Source organism: Haliotis asinina, chromosome 3 (genome assembly GCF_037392515.1).
Source record: "Haliotis asinina isolate JCU_RB_2024 chromosome 3, JCU_Hal_asi_v2, whole genome shotgun sequence".
NCBI classification, from domain to species: Eukaryota; Metazoa; Mollusca; class Gastropoda; order Lepetellida; family Haliotidae; genus Haliotis; species Haliotis asinina.
Window position 1 is genome coordinate 78,722,261 of NC_090282.1, and position 20,252 is coordinate 78,742,512.

Genomic DNA, 20,252 nt, shown 5'->3' on the forward strand with positions numbered 1-20,252 from the left:
ATGACAAAAAATCATTGAATTTGAGGTTTTGTTTGAAGACAAGAGAAATACAGCAACATTTTATTTTTTTTTATTGTTTTTACTGACACTTAACAAACAAATTATGGCAACAATGTTATTACTTTGTATCTACTGACAATTGTGTATGCCAACTCTAAACATTTCAAGTGATCAGCCATTTGGAAGTCACATTCCATCTGAGGTGAAGGTCATTTGTACAGCCTGTGTAGAGCGTCACATGACAGGGAGTTTTCTCCTATATGGTTTCAAATGCTTTGGCTATTAACCAATCAGAATTCGACAAAATTATCTTAAGGGTAATAAGCATGTGTAAATAGCAACCGATCTGATAAAAAACCCATAACCTTGTATTGATAGATATATGTGGCATACCAGTATATAGGTAAGAGGCATGCAGCCCTGCAGTTAACACATGTTACGTGTCCTATTATAATAAATTGGCATCATATGCAACACACAGGGTATGTGTGTCTCCATTTGGCAGCTCTCAGTGCAACACATATATATGCATGCATCACATATGATGACTTGGAGAGAGTTAGGTGTACAGCATTACTAAGACCATCTTGTCCACAGCCAGCATGCTACAGAGTAGCATCCTGTCCTGCAGGTGATATGGATTCTGAGATGTTTTTTAGAGTTGAATTATAATACCCAAGAGAAAGTCCTTATTTTTCAATAATCATTTTACAACAATGTGCGTATAACTTTAGTTATTTTAACCAACAACAACACACATATCACAGATGGAGCATGTTAATTATTCCTAATTGACGATCATTACAGCACTAGTACACCCATGTAATAATGTTTAGAGATTTGTCAAGTGTTTAATGGTGATTGACACTGATTGTACATGTTAAACCCATATTCTACATACTTAAGTAGATATTATCAGCATAACCAGCAGTCATGGATATATTAGGCCATTAGCAGTCATGTTTCGTTGGTTGGTTGTTTTTCACCACAAACAATCCAGTGATCAATATCATGAGCATCACTTTATGCAATTCTGTCTATGATGGCTTTTCTTAACCAAGTCCGACAGCCTGACCACCTGATCCCATCAGTCATCTCTTACAACAAGCATAGGTTGTTGAAGGCGAATTCTAACCCGCATCTTCAAGGCTTTAGTGCCAGTAGTCATGGATACATAGGACTATTTGTAGTCATGGATACATAGGACCATTTGTAGTCACGGATACACATGAGCTTCAGTTGACACTTGACACTGGTAAATAAACCACCATGATCAAGGGGGCTCATGCTGCCGATAAAAATGTAACAACAACTAAATACAGATGTTTACAAGTCAAATGTGATGATCCTTAAAAGTCTTTTCCTCTGATATGACAAAAATTCAAGACGATAATAAAAACAAACACCTCTGATCTGCATTTCTACAACTAACAAGCTAAAAGTTCATACGGTCACCTTTACATTAAAACAGCTTCCTGCAGTGGACTTCAAGAGGTAAGTATATGTGTTCCCTCTCTAATTGAGGATTTCCTGTCAAACAGCAAGTCTTATCAAGTTCAAACCTTTCCTTGCTCTCTGGAACATGAATATAGTGCGGACTTGTGTAGCTGCTGCTGTAATATATCTTATCTGTATGCTAACTTGAGCTGCCTGTGATAGAACCTCTGTCTTCATCACTAGGCTACAGAAACATGATCTTTGCTCTGAAACTTTGTTATTACAGGAAGTACCTTATAATCAGCTAATTAGTTTAAAATGGGAAATATACCACGTGAATATAGATACACTCATATCACAATGTTGAGATGATATATTTCCTCATATCACAGTATTTGGGTCATCATACATATATATATATATAAGAACCGTAATAGATATGTTATCATCATGAGTATGATGTTACAGGTGGTGAACAATATACATACTGAGTTACATCAGGAAGGATACAAAATGATACTTTTGAACTGAGCTTAGGTTGAAACAGCCTTATGAACATTTGTTCTTTTTCAATCCATAATTGTTTGTCAGTGTTGAACAATTGATAAAACAGAAAGTTAGCAAATTGGCCATTTCTGCATTCATCAATGTGTTTGCTTACATTTATACACCACACATTCGCATCTCGAATTTGCTGTCTGTGTACAGTGACCTGTTCCTTTAGATGCATTCAAGTTTTTCCAATATAGCATTAACCACTTCCTGCACATGTTAAAAAACATCAAATATTTTGCTGTGGCAGTTCATGTTGGCTTTGATAGTAAATAGTTTGTCTTCACAAAATGCAAATATGCAGTCTTTGGTTATGACTGAACCAGTTCCACATCGAGGTATGTGACATTTTTGTACACTGACAGTGTTTGTATCGTGTGAATATTCAGATGGACCCACGATTTGCCTTAGATTGTTAGGCTGTCTAGTGCTACACACTTATTTAGTCTTGGATAAACCCTTTTTAATATATTCAAGGTGATGATACATATCCTGACATCACCACACCTAGGTAAATCATTGATATATATCCATATCACACAGCATCATGGTGATGATATATATCCATATATTGCAGTGCAATGATACGATGATACATATCTTCACATTAGCACACCAAGGAGATGATATATCTGTATATCACATCATCAGGGTAATGTACATCCTCACATGACAATGTATCACAGTAGTTCTGAAGATTTACATAATTCAAATATATCTCAGTACAAAAACCCAAAATCAAAATGTAATCATAGAATGCTTTGAAGGACATACTTGGTTCCTCACTGCTAGCCTAGACAAAAACAAAGAGAACAGATTTTCAGTTCCTGAATATCTAAAATTTTGATGGGAATTAACAAAAAAACCCATTTAAACTGATAAGAAGCCCCTGTAAGATGGGAGCTTCATAACCTTAGGAAACGTAGACTTGCTTCATTTAGGCACTTCAACAGTGAATAGAAAGCTTGTCAATGGGGAAAATGTGTTTCAGAGCCTGTGAGACAGACAAACATGCACTCTGTACATCTTGATTATGCATTTCAAGTGAAAAATGTAGATAACAAAATGTCTGGATAAAACAACAACCCAAAACACATGTAGTAATCATTCGTCTTGTAATCAATGTTTCCTAACAATAATAGTTCAGAGAGGTTGGGATTCATGACAAAATGGATGTCACTATACATGATTTAAATAGTTAATAATTGCTATGCATGTTCATGGAATCAGCAGTCACATTAAATTCACAAACACAACACATGAAGTATAATTGCACATTCAGACAGAACAAAATAGACGCATGAATAAGCATAACCATCTGAACTAACAGGACCAATATGAACAAAAAAGATGCCGAAAATGTATCTGTGCACATGCAGGACATGAAGCACACAACATCCATCACTCACATATTTACCACATAAAGCCAAGTGAGCAGTTCTATAAACCAGTAAATGGTTCATCCCTGTTCGGACAAGCACTAATGGTGTATGTGGATGTTTCCCACAGTCATGCCAACACACAGATGCTCCAGTCATGGACACCTGTGGCAATGAGGGCATCTCTCCAACTTACACCACCATACACACAAGGATAACTGCAGCTCAAACAGAATCATATTTCACCCTCATTCAGTCAGTTTACACCCTGTAGAGACTTAAGACCTCTCACACAGTTCATTACGATATATCAATATATCGCTTGCATGTACATGATACATCTAAGCTCACTTGCCATTAATAGGTGCTACAGTGCATGAACATTTTTATAGCAAAATATGCTGTTGATATTATCTGCAATCAGCATGACTGATGATTCATTTTATGTTTAACAAATAAAGCACACAATCTAAATATACAAATATCAGAAAATTTCATAATCATGACTAATCACATGAAAGTATGTCTCATATCAATAATAGACTATGAGAACGTTCCACTTGGTCTCACCTTCAGACATCTTGTACTATCTACATACCACAAGGAACATGGCTACACTTCTGGGAATAGGTTACCTGCATCGATTTAGACTCTGTCAAAATACTGATAGTAACCAGTCAGTTACAAACTCGGCTGACGATCATATCATAATCATCCTTGACCCTTGTGCTTGGATACTAAAGTGACATTCCTTAGGCACATACTGGCATCTTCACATTCATGAACACACAAACAAAACACCACAAGAAAAAATGTATGATGTTCTACAGGTATCTTCACACCTGTTAGCTATTGCTATCCATTCATTCCTCCACTCTTCCACTCTTTGTATTTTTCCTACCTATTCCTGTCTGTCCATCCAGTTCCAGACAAGATCACAGAATGATATAAATAGTGTGAGAGAGGGCCTAGTTCCCACCTCCCTCTACCTCATCCTGAAAACCTAGTGCATGGCCATACAGTGCCTCTACTCAAGGCTGCTGCTGGGAGGGGGCCGGGAGGGGAGGGGGCACTCATGTTTCTACATGCTATATTTAGTTTGCTAGGAGGCAATAGGAAATGTAGACTTACTGAGTCTACATATGGACAAGAGAGGTAGTTACAGCAGCCTACTAGGAAATATTGGTTTTCATGATAGAAGCATCGACAGGGGTTCATTTTTTTTGTCTAAAGCCACTTGCCATAGGGCAATTGACTTTAACAAAAACTAACTTGTCCTGACTAATTTTTCACTAAGGCTGAATTTATATGACATAATCAAGAGTGATAAATAGCAAAGAATGGTAACTCTATCATTATTGCAAAATTTATTAGCTACATTATGAGGAGATATGAAATGAAATCCAAGTTTATTTGCAGTTTGAAACCATAAGTGGAAATTACCTAGTAGTCTATGGACAAGTAAGATAACATTATTTGGTTGCCTAAAATGAAAACTGACTTGTCCCGGGTGTCAGGCAACAGGATTTTTTAACCCCTGATCTATTTAATTCTTAATGCTTGAAGTGGAAGGTTTAACTATGTGCACTGCACACAATCAGGAGCTAGTTTGGGTTCCACTATGAATTTTCAGGTAGCCTTTTTGAGAACTTAGCACTGTTGCATGGCACGATACAGTTTCACAGGGAAGAAATTGTATTATATGTGGTTAGAGATAACTTAAGAGTTTCATCTGTATGATCAGTTCAACTTTTATAATGTTTTACTCATGAAGAAACATTCTTAACTGATACACTTGAAACTCATTCATAAATCAGTGTTCACTTCCTTCACATATGCTATTTTTACATTCAGTTCAAGCTGGAGGTTCTGTTACTTCACTATATGATTTAGTGTTTTATGCAGACTTTTCAAGTTGTTGCATCTGAATCTATTACAATATACACTAATAGAGTGATGGATAGTTGTAATAATATGCAGGTAAAAAGAGAGTTGTTTATAAGATGGACATATTAACATTACATGATATTCACCTTCTTCCCCTTACATACAAAAGCCATATCTTAGCTAGCTCTTTCTGTGAAGAAATGGTTAAGCTTAGAAATTCTGTAAAGCACTAAGCACTCTGTAAATAATGTCAGTATAAATTTAATGGCAACTCTACTGTTGGTATCACGGCCAAAATATACAAAAATAAACTCTGTTCTGTTCTGCATCTGAATTAAGGCCGTTTCAAAATGTGCATGCACATTGTCACATTTATTTATAATTCTGAGTTGCTATATATATATATATATATATATATATATATATATATATATATATATATATATATATATATATAAAACGGACAGTGGATCTCATTCTTCTTATACACTCCAAAACATTAATTAATATTCACCACACTTTTTTTCTCTCTACTACACATTATGTTTAACTGTATTTTAACAATGAGTTATGCCTAGCAATAGGTTTTGTTGTCAATCATTTTTAAGGACTAGAATAATATCATAATTCGAGCATTCCTACACTTACTCAGGTGGTGACAAAGTTGTTCATTTCTAAATATTTATGTATTTTACATTTTCTAAGTTGTTAAGTTGGCAGATCCATATCCCCCACCCTTAATGTGAATTTTACATTTATGGGCATCTACTGAAGTCTTTCCCCAAACGTAGTAAGACATAGTTACTGTGTAGTTAAAATGTTTAAAATTTAATTACAGTTTTAAAATTGTGTCTGTGATAAATTATTTGTTTTATTTTCCCTCGTTGACAGGTTTCTTTAAGATAGCAATAATTATTACTAATTGTTATAAATATATAATTTGACATAATCGCAATATGGCTGAAATACTGTCAATGTGACTTCAAATTTTACCTCACTCACTCAACTTATAATAATAAGATGTGGAACCACATAATGATAACTTTTTACTATGATATAAAACATTGCTTCCCTCCTTCTGTACCCTCATACCTATACACATCCCAATTTGTGTGATGCTGTCTGAAATATGTTCACCATAGCTACAGTCAGGCAGAGGCTGACCACATCACATGCAATAACATGTAGCCAGTACATGTTCTCCCAGGTAGGTCTACTTGAAATGTTATATCTATGTGTGGTTGTGGTATTAGTGGAAACATTACAAGTGCTTCTGCACCCATCCCAGTTTCTTAAGCATTGATCTAGTTATCTCTTCTGTGCAGCCACGTGTCTTGGATCTAGTTACTATCCTACAAATGAACCATGTTTTGAAACAGACCATAGGAGCATACAAGCACCAGTGATATCACTCAACATGTCTGCTGGTCTGTATTGAAACTATTTAACTTCTTCATAGTAGGAGTAAACCGCAACTGATTTAAAAGCTACAATGGTTGAGTGGGCTAGTGTGTTCTAGCAATTAGATGCCTAAGGGGTTTGAATCCCGGATGGGACTCAACTCAACTCAATGAAAGTACCAGAATCTGCGCACAACTGAAAAAGTGTAATCACAAATATAAAATGAGCTGCGTTTGACAACTTTGTATAGGGCTTTATCAGCCATCATATTTAAGTCCGTTTTATGGGCTTTTCATGGTCCAGTAAACAATATTCAGGAACAAAAAAAACCCACATAGAACACAAAAGTTGCTAAATACACACAATGTTGGACAAATGCAGGAACAACCATCAATAAAAATAGCTCATGGCAATACTGATGCACTGGGCAAGTTTTGTTTCACAGTGGAGATTGATAAACACCCACTGTCATTGCTAGGCAAGTATATATTATTTTCCTGTAATATCATGTCGTCACAAGTTTTGCTAAATATGCATCATTTTAGGGCAAATCACTGGAAATTAGGGCCTTTTCAAACTTAAAATGAACTAAGTGTCTTGTTTGTAAAATGCCAAAATTTAAGATTTTCTCAAGTCTCTGTGAACACTGTTGTGATGTATTAATGTTTAATAGGTGTTATGTTTAATAGATATATTAACAGACTTATATACACTAACTCACAGAGACATACCCATGAAACATGGAATAAAAACTAACATGGTTTCCAGGACAGCATCAACACCATAATGTTACTGTTAAGATTTCACATAAAATGAGATTTGATGTAGCTAAGGCTAATGGATGACCATTAGTAACCCAAATCTGTTCATCTTCTGAATGAATTAAGACAGGCAGGTACAGGCAGTGGTAAAAACATGTTATTCTCCTGGATAAACATGCAAAAAACCATCCATATATAAGTGTGTGTAGTTAACAGAATAGCAATATGTGTTAACCAATAAAGGACAAGGAATAGAGGCACACTTGATCTGCAAAATTACATATAGAAACAAGGTAGACTTCCTTAGTTTGTCAAGAAACAATATGTCAGATTTTGTTCATTTCAGTGACCAGGACATATGTAGTTCTCCCATACAACAACTGTAACTAGGTACGTAGCAACATTTCATGGGTTGATTCCATCAGTGCAACACCTCGACTGGAGTGTGAGTGAGTATCTGAGTAAGTGAACAAGTGTCTGAGTGAGTGTATGATTGAGTGACTGACGGACTGAATGTCTGAGTGTCTCATTGAGTGAACAAGTGTCTGAGAGTCTGAATGCCTGAGTGTCTGCATGTCTGACTGAGTGTCTGAATGTCTGAGTGTCTCAGTGAGTGAATAAGTGTCTGAATAAGCACCTGAATGTTTTGAGTGAGTGAGCGAGTGTCTGAATGTCTGAGTGAGCGAGTGTCTGAATGTCTGAGTGAGTGTCTCAGCAAAGTAAAAGTTAACATGAATCTGAGTGAGTGAGTGAGTAGGTTGGGTGTAATTCTTTTCAGGGTATTAAGGTGAACTGCAGATTGTTCAGAGAAGAGTGATAGCCATCTGACTAACGTCTCTGATACTGTAAGTTGTTCACTGGTCACGAGGGGAACATAGGTTGATGAACCCTTGATGTCATCACTGAACTGTTTGAAGCAGACGACAAAAAAATCAGATTTAATGTTATCTCCCTTCTCCCAAAACATCAAAACATTTTGTACATCATACGTGATTCAATGTTATTCAAGATAAAGAATTACTACCACGAAGTAGCAATTGATACACAGAAAATGTTACTTGCTTGTAAGTAGGGTATGTAGAAAGTAATAGAAGAGTGCACAGCCAATCACAAAGCGACATTTATGTGTGAGGTACGATAAATATCAATGTTCACTACGATGTCAAATGTGTACATGCTGCATGCAACTCTTCACAAAAGCTTGATAAGAAAGCCATATGCCTACACCTGGTCCATCAAGAGACAAAACAAAACACGACCCATGGAGAGGGACAAATAGTGACCAGTGAAATCATATCAAGATCTAGTCACAAAATGTGACATGGCAAATAACTCACGTGTCTGTCTTTGGTTTGGAAGAAAAGAGATCCTCATCAATGTCATCTGCAAACAAACTGTTGCTGGATGCAGACCCACTACGAGAGGTCTTTTTCACATCAGCTGATCCTCGTAATGAGGAGCTGGATGTTGATTGGCTGGATTTCACACTGCCACTTCGAGACTTTTCTTCATCCTCTTTATCTTCATCTTCCTACAATTTTAATATCAGATCACTTTATTCAGAAAATTCACAAACAAATCCCAACTTCTCTGAAATATCAGGCCTTTTGTTATTGTTTACACTTTGTGAGAAGCACAGAACATTTGAAATACAGTCTTCCAAAAGTACAGAGGTACTGAGTCAATTACTGTTCTCTTGTTTCTGTTATAATCATGAATGTACAATGATAGCAAAGAGTTCAATAAAGCATTTGAACAATGAGTATTTCTTCAAAAAGTGCCAGGATAAAACATGTCTGCCACTCCTTATCCAAGCGGACACAATGACCATCTACCACTCCTTATAGAAGTGAGAGAAGTGCACATCTCTTGTCTCCTTATCTGTGCCTTCTCGCTATGCAGGTGAAAAAAGTGAACATATACCACTCCTTATCTAAGTGGAAACAGTGAAGATCTACCAATCCCGATCTACGTCCATTCCTTCTCCAAGCTTACCTCGGTGTCCGAAGCTGGTCGTTGTTTCTTGATGGCTGCAGCTAGTGGGTTAGGTGCCCCTCCGAACATTGACACTGCCCCTGCTGGCAACTGGAACACACCAGGCAAACTTTACAATTCTTATATACAGATGTTGTCACATTCACACATTCCAGCAACAGCAGACAAGTAATCACACATCCATTAATTTGTGCACAAAATTGTAAATTATCAAAACGTTTTAATATGAATTAAGTTTACAACGTGATAACAATTTTTATGAGTTGGAAAGGTCCTAATAATCTGCAGAGTAAACTAAGCCAAGCATGACTTATGTCTTCCTCCCGAACTGGCTGATTATCTAGCATTACCACTTATAAATACCTTACATCTATGTCTATCTAAGTCGTTGATATTGGTAAGCTACTGACTCTACACACATAGTATCTAATAACTGTTTACCTTCTTTTCTGCCTTCTTTGCTTTTGGTTTCACCTCCTCTGTTTGCGATCCAGACATCTTACGTGTACTAGCAGCCGACTGACCCATAAACAGATCCTCATCCTCATCGTCAGCAAACAGGTCACTTGATGTTTTGGAAGACTTTGCTGCCGATGCAGTCTTTGTTTCTTTTTCTGCAACAAGAGAATATGATGTGATTATGAAACATTCCAAACAACAAAATGATGCATCATAGTCTGCGTGATTATTAACTTGATATAAAATATTATCTGTACATATGGACAACTTCTACAGCCAGTAGAAGGGAGAAATATTTCCCTTTGTACATACACTGAATTTGTAACTAAATAGAGGATATTGTATAAGTGCCCATTTCATACCATATTTACGACACATGTGCTTAGTGTTGGTACTTCCCGAGCAAGATCAAGGAACATGTCAATATTTAAGCACAAAGTTGTCAAACTGAGGAACATAAACCCAAATCTACTTTCAAACATAGGTTGGCTACCTGCCGTCTCTGCATGCAGAACACAGTGTCCCAGAAGAAACATAACTTCATACCAGTATTCATGAGGTCAAGTCACCATAACAAAAGTGATATTTTGCCCTTGGGCATTGTTTGAAAAAAAATTAACCCCAACATTATTGCCCTCACAGGTAATAAGGCAGTGATAATGCAAGCTCAATGCTTCAGAGATATTACAAATGATTTGAGCTTCATGTGATGCCTGTACCTTTCTTTGGCTGAGCCTTCTTAGTAGGGACTGATGCAAACAGATCCTCCCCATCATCTTCCTCCTCATCAAACAGCCCCCCTCCTACACTAGCAGCAGCAGGTTTGGACTTGGATTGTTTCCTGGGTGCTGGGGCCTCATCCTCCTCCTTGATGGAGCTGCCGAACAGTCCTGAATCACCATCTGGAGAAGGAAGAAGACAAAACCAGTCAATATTAAATAATAGCAGACAGCAGAATTAGTGAGTGAATATCAGATCAAAACCAGGAATACTCCTTCTATATTTCGACTACATCAAGTCTTGAAAACCAGTTTTCCAGTTTGCATCGAGGGTGGTGGCTATGGCTTTGTTGGTAAATCTTAACTTGTGACTGCATAATCCTAGTCAGCTCAATCAACCAAGAATCTCTCAAACTCTAATTGTAAAATCAACATTTAACACTTGTTCTAATTGCTGATGACAAGACAACAGTTACAAGTAATTAATACACTCTCATGCAGTAGCTTCACCTCCAAATATGGACACAGCTCCTTTAGGCAGTTTCTTCCCACTTGCTGTCCTGGGCCTGGTTTCTGAAAACAATTTAACTTGAATTACTCTCTGGTATTTTTAACCAGGTACTCTATCACTTTCAACTTTCTGAGCACATAAAATCTATACAAATAAACAGTCACGTTAAACGATTCCAAATTCTGTCACCATGGATATCATAGACCAAATACTTGAAAATTCGTCCTACCTTTAACTGGTTCTTCCTCCTTCTCTTCCTCTTCTTCTTCCTCAGATGCCTGCACTACCTTCTTCTTGGACTGTTTTCTGGGTGGCGGCTCTACGTCATCAAACAGGCCACCCTGAAGCACACAAAAGTCATGACATAGATGATCTACCAAACATACATGGTCTAACTGACACAGAGTAGGCATGACACATGGTCTAACAGACACAGCAGGCATGACACACATGGTCTAACAAACATACAACAGCCATGACACACATGGTCTAACAAACACACAACAGTCATGACACACTTGATCTAACAAGCACACAATAGCCATGATACACATGGTCTAACAAGTATACAACAGCTTTGACCCACATGGTCTAACAAACACACAGAAGCCATGACACATGAGGTGTAACAAATACACAAGTCATTACAAGCATGGTCTAACAAAGACGCAGAAGCCATGACACACATGGTCTAACAAACACACAACAGTCATGACACACCTGGTCTTATGAACACACAGCAGTCATAACACAAATGGTCTCAAAAACACACAACAGTGATGACACACATGGTCTAACAAACACACACTAAGCTCTGATCTTGAGTGTTTGTAGAACTGTCAGCCCATATTGAAACAAAGACATAAGTAATGTGTCATCAGACAACAGATTTTGTGTGAAATACACATCTGTTTACCAAGCTTTAAACTGATACCATGCAGGTTGGGATAACAAAAATAACTTTTGACTTTAGTGCCTCAGCCATTAGCATGGGCTGAATATCCCCCTGGGAGCTGGGAATGAAATTGAAGTGTACATTGATCCATTGACAGGTATAATAACAATCTAGCACCATGAATCTTCTGTTGGTGAATGGACCATCAGTGTCAATCACTTTGATTTAGAGCTGTTCACCCCTGCTACCTCTTAAACAGACTTGATCTGGGTTTCAACAGGTTTCTTTTCATCTATTCAAAGAGACTGAAACTCACTTCAGCTTGTTTTTATTTCATCTGTACATTCATCTGGGAAACAACTTTAGACAATTCAAATAGAAAAAAAACCCTATTGCCATAGTATTGTAATGGTTGGTCCCAAAAGACTATCACTTTTGCAATAGTATGTTGCAATAGACTGTCGCCATCACAATAGTTGTTTCCGCATCAACAGACACAAAGGCTGCAATGATTTGGTTCCCTTCATCGAAAATCGAATCTAACACCGTAGTTTGAATTTTCAATAACCATTGTCAATACTTCAATTTGAAATTTGAATACCTATTTAAATTGTTTCCATGCAGCCAGAAAATAATTTTGACTCAATCTAAAGCAGTTTTCGAGCACTGGAATGAGGCAAACGTAATTGGTTGACACTGAGCAAATTATCCAATGAGAATTGTTGTTAGTAGACATCGCCAAGGTGATGATGGATTTCATGATAAAAATGCTGACTTGGAAAGTTAAATTAAATGTGATGTTTTTACTTGTATGAAGAGATGTTTTTACTTGTAAGAAGAGATGTTTTTACTTGTATGAAGAGATGTTTTTACTTGTATAAAGAGATGTTTTTACTTGTATGAAGAGATGTTTTTACTTGTATGAAGAACTGAATCAAAAATGATCTAACAAAGGGTCCAATATCGAAAATCAAATCCCATCAAGTTGTTTCAAAGGCATTTAGAAGTTGGAGGAATCAAACTAACAGTGCTTTATGGTTCAACTTCTTTATTATACAAGGTCACAACGTTTCGAGACAGATTCTAGTCTCTTCTTCAGGTGAGGTGAGGATAAAACTAAAGGGTTGTAGTATATATACACATAACAGTAGACCGACAACAATGGGTAACAAGATATACAGGTTTGTATTGATTGATGTACAGGCTTCGAGTGATTGATGTACAGGCTTCAACTTATGAGCCATTGCAATCAAGCGGAACAAGCCCTCAATCAACAGAGACAGAGGTGTTTACTTACCCAATGCATGGAACCACCTTATCCTCAGTGACTAATCTTTATCCAAACATCTTTACCCGTAACTCGTTAACCTAACCAACACAAGCCTGCACACCAATCAGTTGAAGCCTGTACATAAGTTGAAGCCTGTACGTCAATCAAAAGAAGTGACTAGAATCTGTCTCGAAACGTTGTGACCTTGTATAATAAAGAAGTTGAACCATAAAGCACTGTTAGTTTAAATCCCATCAAGGTCTGGGTCAATCAGCCCTAATTGTCACCCCTATTTATTATCACATATGTATTTGTGCCCTGGTATTCACTACTCACTGAGTCATCCTGGTCATCATCAAACAAACCCTTGCTGCTGGTGAACAATCCCCCCGACTTCCCGAATGGAGTGTCGTCATCCTCCTCGCCACCACCTCGAGCACTGAACAGATCTGAAACGCATCATCATAGAGAGAAATTAAGTTTTCTTCTGGTTGATAATAGTATGCTGCAAAGAAGCTATTGCAATATTAAAACTTCATGTCGTTACAAAGCCATCTCAACCACTTCACATTCTTTACAGAATGTACATATTCATTGTACATATTCAGGTAGCTAATGCATATTCATGGCAGCCTGACGTTTAAGCATACCAATAACACATTGGCACTGAATCATGCTATTAGTTATAGTCTGTTTGCTGTGAAAACATACAAGTGAATTTCACTTTAAACAAAAATGTAATTCAAATAAAGTGAAACTAATAAATTCTCATTATTTTACTTTGCCAATTGCATATTTAAATCTCAGAATTTTATTCAACTTAGTATAAAAATTGTTTAACAAAAGGTCATAGTTTGAAATTGCTATCACTGGTTTGTATTACAAGGAGGTAAGGACAAGAGTTGGAACAGTGAAACAAACGCAGGTGCAATACATGGTTAGCGTCAACCTAGACCAATCCTACTTGTTCTGGGATTTAAATGTGCACCTGGCAAGGTAAAATTATGAGGATTTGCTATCTTAATTTCACTTTAATCCATTTACCTTTTTTGTTTACGGTGAAATTCGTTGGTAAGTTTTCACAGCAAAGGGACTATAGGATGTGAACTATATACTGATGGGTCTTGGTAATCCTGTCTAGTGCTGTCCAGAAGGTGTTGCTAAGAACAGCCATACAGGGAATTCACACAATGTTAAACTTTTAAGTCCCTTTCCCGGTTTCTATGAATCTCACTTATTCCTGCCATTAAAGAGCTGACAGATATTTCCATGTCAAACTAAAGCACCCAATAAATGCGGAAAATCAAACATCTCACATAAGTCTTTTCACTGTAACATGAATAAATCTGAAAAAGAGTGAGTGACTTCAGTTTTACGCTGAACTCAGCAATATTCCAGCTTAATGGCAGCAATCTGTATATAATCAAAACTGGACCAGACAATCCAGTGATCAACAGCATGAGCATCGATGTGCGCAGCTGGGAATCAATGACATGTGTCAACCAAGTCAGCAAGCCTGACCACCCAACCCCATTAGTTACCTCTTACAAAAAGCAAAGTTGCCTTTTGTGGCATGCCTTTAGTGGACCTATTCCATTCCGGATCTTTACAGACCACACGTAAAAGAGACTGGAAAGGGATGTTCTACATTACTAACACATTAACCTGTACCAACCTTCATCATCAGCCTTAACATGCTTTGCTTGTGTCTTATGTTTCTTTTCTTTCTTTCCTGACTTCTTTTTAGCTGCAACAAAAACATATTTACTGAGTACCACCAGGACATACATGAGGCCTGACCTGAGGCATGTTTAAGAGAATGAATACTCACGAGTATTCCCGAATATCTGCTGATGAATGAAAACAAAGTCTCACGTATCACCGAATACAGACATACACTGGCATTAACCATCTTCGAATATACACTTTATGAAAAAAGTGGATAATTGCTAATTGTTATTTTTATTATTAGAACCTGTCTCTAAGCTCCATGTCACAAAAGAAACAATAAAGGACTCCTGTGAGTTCTACCTGGATTATGATGAGGAACGTACTGACAGGGACAGTTACCGTTCAGCAGCCGTTCGTGTGTATGTGAGTGCTCACTAAACAAATACTCATTCTGTCGAACACACCACAGTTCATGTTATTTTGCTTGGTTTACAGTACAGCAAATCTTAAACGAAAATTCAGAAAATAAATGAAATCAGAAAAATAGTAGGTTTTTGTATATTTCCATCTGAGACAAAATGAAAATACAATACTGCTCTCTGATTAGAGATTTCAAACCTGATTTTTTTCAACGTGTCTCTAGATCCCACTCAATGTTTAAGATGATTGAGGAAATCATTTAATAAACAGAGAATACTAAATGATGTCCCATGTAATATCATTTTTATGAAACAAGTAACTAATGAGCAAAAGGTCTCAGCTTTCCGCCACTCAAGCAAAGTCTGATGCTACTGTCACAGAGGTATAAGCACTGTGACGTCATAACTGTTAACTACTTTGATGTCATACTTACAATGTTCCACAAAGTTATTACACATTAACATAGCAATATTATTAAACAGTGATATCTTCAACATGTAAGTAATAAATAAAACTTTTGATCTACCAACTAAATTTTCAACACATCTGCAATCGCATCCCGTTCACCCCCTCAAAATGGCTTCATTAAAGTGTTTAAATAAGATCCACATGGAAACCCATGTACCACTGTGACATGGATATTCACTAACACACCTGTCTGTTTGGGTTGTTGGTCTGCATCCTGATCTGCATCACCATCATCCTCAGCATCAGCAGCAGCAGACAAGGGTTTGGGGACAGCAGCTCCTATTCTGGCAGCTAACTCAGAGGCAAAGTCACGACCACCCTGGAATGTTATATTCATATTCCGTCACATCAAACCTAAGTCCAAACTAACGATAAGGTCATGAAGGAATACTTTATGATGACTTACTGGAATTGACTACAGAAAAATATCCAAGTTTGGCCTATCTTAAATACATCAGTAAATGGGAAACACATCACCTGATGGCAGCATGACATGAACCTCTGACTCCATCAATGCAGACCAATTTGGTTGTTTGTTAAACATGATCTTTCTAAGCACAAATCAAGACCAAGCTTTTCCAAAGATATCAATCACATTTCTGCCGGCATCTTCATCCCTGTATACAGTTTGAGCATGCTCACTTTGAGCATGACCATGTGTTGTGGAGTTAGCACTATATAAACACCCTACCATTACTATCTGTTTTCATACGTAACACATCCAATGTCGAGGTGACTGCAAGGGACAAACATACACATCTCAAAATAATGTGAGTGACCATAATCCAGACAGTCTTCCATGGAAGTTTGTCGCTGTTCATGATGACGATCCACAAACTAAATCTAAATCCTTCAATCTTTGTTCAGCCGTCAGAGTATATATATACCTGATGATAATCATAGCCTTATGCAGAGTTGGGTGAAGGGATACACAACACCCCTTTTTTTCATGAAAGTTTATTAAATGGTCAATGAAAATGAGGTGCGCATCCCACTTTCTCAAAAAGCTGTATCCAAACACAATGATGATACTTACAGCAGGAGCAGCAGGTTTCTCTGTGTCTTCCTCATCACCCTTCTCTTCCTCTGAGCTGGTTTCCTCCTCTGTCCCCACGTTATCATTGCTGTCTTCATCAGCACGTTTCTTGGGCTTACTGCTGAACATGTCTTCATCACTCTCCTCATAATAATCCTCACTCTGATGACAAGACACATATATGATACAAACATTAGGCTTTTGGTATAAACTTGTTATAAACATGCAATTCTCCATATATAGCAATATCATACATGATATACGAAACAGCTGGCAAAATCATCTGATAGTTGGACTTAATTCTATTATGTAGCATTAAAATATAAATCCACCAAACTAGATTCACTTGAAATAGATTTCCATCAAACATTAAAAATTTAAAATAGACTTTTATCAAATATAAAACACTTAAAAGAGACTTTAATCAAACATAAAATAAGTTTACTCAAAAGAGAGACATGACAGAACACACAATTATGGCACATTCTCCAATCAAACTAGAGATTGGACAGTCAATATAAATCTGAATTAGGCATGAGGTAACTGAAAGGGCATGCACATATATCCCCAACTGCAAGCATGGTAACCAACACACATTAGCAGTAAGCTGACAGACTGTATCTGATACCATTACAACACAATCAAAGCATTTCATGCACAACACTTAGGAACCTGTCGCAAGAGCAACTAAAGTGAAACTCCATAAGTCTGAATCACATCCCCCTGAAACTTCTTTAGTCTGAGTCACATCAGCCTGAAACTCCATTATTCTGAATTACATCATCCTGAAACTCCATTAGTCTGAATCACATCATCCTGAAACTCCATTAGTCTGAATCATATCCCCTGAAAGTCCATTATTCTGAATCACAACACCCTGAAGCTCCATAAGCCTGAATCACATCGCCCTGAAACTATATTAGGCTGAATCACATGATTCATTTGGAAACCACATTAGACTGAATCACATCACCCTGAAACTCCATTAGCCTGAAGCACATCACCCTGACACTCCACTAGACTGAATCACATCACCTGGAAACTACATTAGTCTGTATTGCATCACCCCTGAAACCTGAGGCGTGTTCAGAACCATGAGCGCCTGAGCAATTGCTTACATTCAACCATTTGTGACCAACTCATGTTATTTCAGGAAAAGCCGAATAGTTTTTCGTCTTCTTGTTAGAGGATATGGAAAGGGGCGAGTGGTGACGAATGACAATAAACATGTATAAGACAAAATGTTATGGATGTCAACTTCTTCTTTATGCTTTACACAATGTTTCTTGGCTATTCCTTGCCCATTCGTCAGGTGGATGCTAACTAATGGCAATGATTTGAATGGGTATTTTTCTATTAAACATGGTCACCATATTCATTTGCTTGGCGAGGCAGCTGTGAAGATAGTTCGCGGGCACTCGTCCAGGCACAGACATTCAGGATGGAACGCTCGCGATTCTGAACGCGCCTCTGTTGATCTGAATCAAATCACCTTGAAACTCAACTGGTCAGAAGTACATTGTCCGTGAAACCCCATTACTCTAAAACACATCATCGTTCAAACCCCATTGATCTGAAACATGTCAGCCTTTAAACCCCATTAGCTTGAACATAGCCTCCCAGTTCACAACCTGTTCCCTTAGCAAATGAGTCCCCTTAGAAATGATGCATCTCAAGTATGTAAGAGTTTCCAAGAATCCTAGAACCCCACTATTTGACTCAGTGACAATCAAAGCAATTAAAACCAGGGCTGCATCGCAAACATTCAGTTTATGGCAAGTGTTTTACTCTGATTTGACCTCTATAATGTCATGAATTTCACAATTCTATTACAAATATGAAAGAATAAAAACGTTCTGAGGGCACTAAAATCTTTATGAACATGACTAGGTAGACAGGAAACTGCAGTATCAGTGATGCCAGTGTCATTATTTATATTTTGCAAACCATGGACCAGTAGTGTGTGTACGTCAGGGAAGGGTACTCTCCAGGGTCCTGAACCACAATGCTCGTAGCGCTGTGACATTCATAAGCTTATGAGAAACAAAAGAGTTACGACATTCATAACATTACAAATGTATCGGGATAAAGACTAATATAACAATATAGTGTCCCTGTAGAGCTGCATAGAAGCAAGTATCAGAGAAAGACACTATTCCACTCATGCTAACTATGACGCACTGTTAATTATTGAGACATGAAATGTAAGACCACCAAAGGAACATAGCTGATGATTAACATCTGAAAATGTCACTGTGAAAAAAATGGATACTATAATTCTTCCACAAGTATTAAACCAAAAAACTAAAATGTGCACGTAACAGTAAACTGGTCAGTTAAAAAAGTTCAAACAAGTTCTACCTCATCAGAGTCATCCGACACATGGGTGGCACGACGGGCCCTGTTTCTCTTCTTCTCCTCAAGCTCGGATTCGGACTACACAAGTAGAACATGCATAAACTGAGGTACAGCAACAGACTGCCATTAGCAATCTAGCTCATTTTGGAAGTAAATCACTCGACAACAATCAATATGATTCAATCTGACCTCAGTATTCGAATATTGAGATTAATGTGGATTGCATACCACTGAATCAATCTGGCTCAATGTTTCCATGGTTTATTCCTTGGCATTCTGGTTCTCCATTACACAAAGCAATCTCAGTACTGTAACTAACCTCCATCCCAAAATATATGTACAACAGTTGCATCTCTTAGATCGACCTCCACCCCAACTAGCCACAACCCAGTAACAGTTGCATCTCCCCAACTGTACCTGTGGTGTTAAAGGTGTAATTATGTGGTAATACTGTATATTGTAAACCAAAAGTTACTGTGTTCTGTAATCTGATTAGTTGAAAAACATGATCTAATGGTATTAGATTCCCGGAAACTATTCACTGCCTATTGACACGTAAACAATTGTTTTGTTGTGTCATCAACAGTGGTGATGTCGTTCAAATTATATTGTAACGTAAAGTTAGAATGACGTCAGAAATGAGCAACTCCAGATGCTACCATGGGAACCAGCTGAAACGGCCAGCTGATGACACTTCACTGCTGTACCCCTACTCGATGTAAACGAGTGCAGCCAGTAAAACCCCTTTGGTTTACTTTTTTGTTTACAATGTCAATAAACATCATGTGTTGGCCAATTTCTGGGTGTTATTGAGTATTTGAAGCACGGGAATATTTCATTTGAAACCTCCGGCTGACGTCGTCGGTTCCAAACGCATTCCTGTGCTTCAAATACTGAATAACACCCGGAAATTGGCCAACACATGATGTTTATCTCCTAATTAAACAACAAAACGAACACATTTTTAAAACTATGAAATCTCATGAAAAGTATGCAATCATGTTTATGCCGTCTATTTAAAAACTTGACAAAA

The 20,252-nt window shown here is 37.5% G+C and overlaps 1 protein-coding gene across 7 annotated transcripts in view; it reads right to left on the reverse strand.

The window, feature by feature from the left end:
- The window catches only part of LOC137278521 (WASH complex subunit 2C-like), a 64,751-nt gene that overhangs the window by 24,154 nt on the left and 20,345 nt on the right, over positions 1-20,252 (reverse strand). For 6 of the 7 annotated variants that reach the window (XM_067810903.1, XM_067810905.1, XM_067810901.1 and 3 more), the window contains exons 9-19: positions 19,223-19,297; positions 16,862-17,023; positions 16,012-16,144; positions 14,942-15,013; positions 13,603-13,715; positions 11,331-11,442; positions 11,101-11,163; positions 10,591-10,773; positions 9,854-10,026; positions 9,413-9,502; positions 8,755-8,948 (exon numbers count right to left, since the gene is read on the reverse strand). In XM_067810903.1, coding sequence (XP_067667004.1) covers positions 8,755-8,948; positions 9,413-9,502; positions 9,854-10,026; positions 10,591-10,773; positions 11,101-11,163; positions 11,331-11,442; positions 13,603-13,715; positions 14,942-15,013; positions 16,012-16,144; positions 16,862-17,023; positions 19,223-19,297 — 1,370 coding nt within the window. The remainder of the gene's footprint in view (positions 1-8,754; positions 8,949-9,412; positions 9,503-9,853; positions 10,027-10,590; positions 10,774-11,100; positions 11,164-11,330; positions 11,443-13,602; positions 13,716-14,941; positions 15,014-16,011; positions 16,145-16,861; positions 17,024-19,222; positions 19,298-20,252) is intronic. The other variant, XM_067810906.1, reaches the window with a different exon arrangement.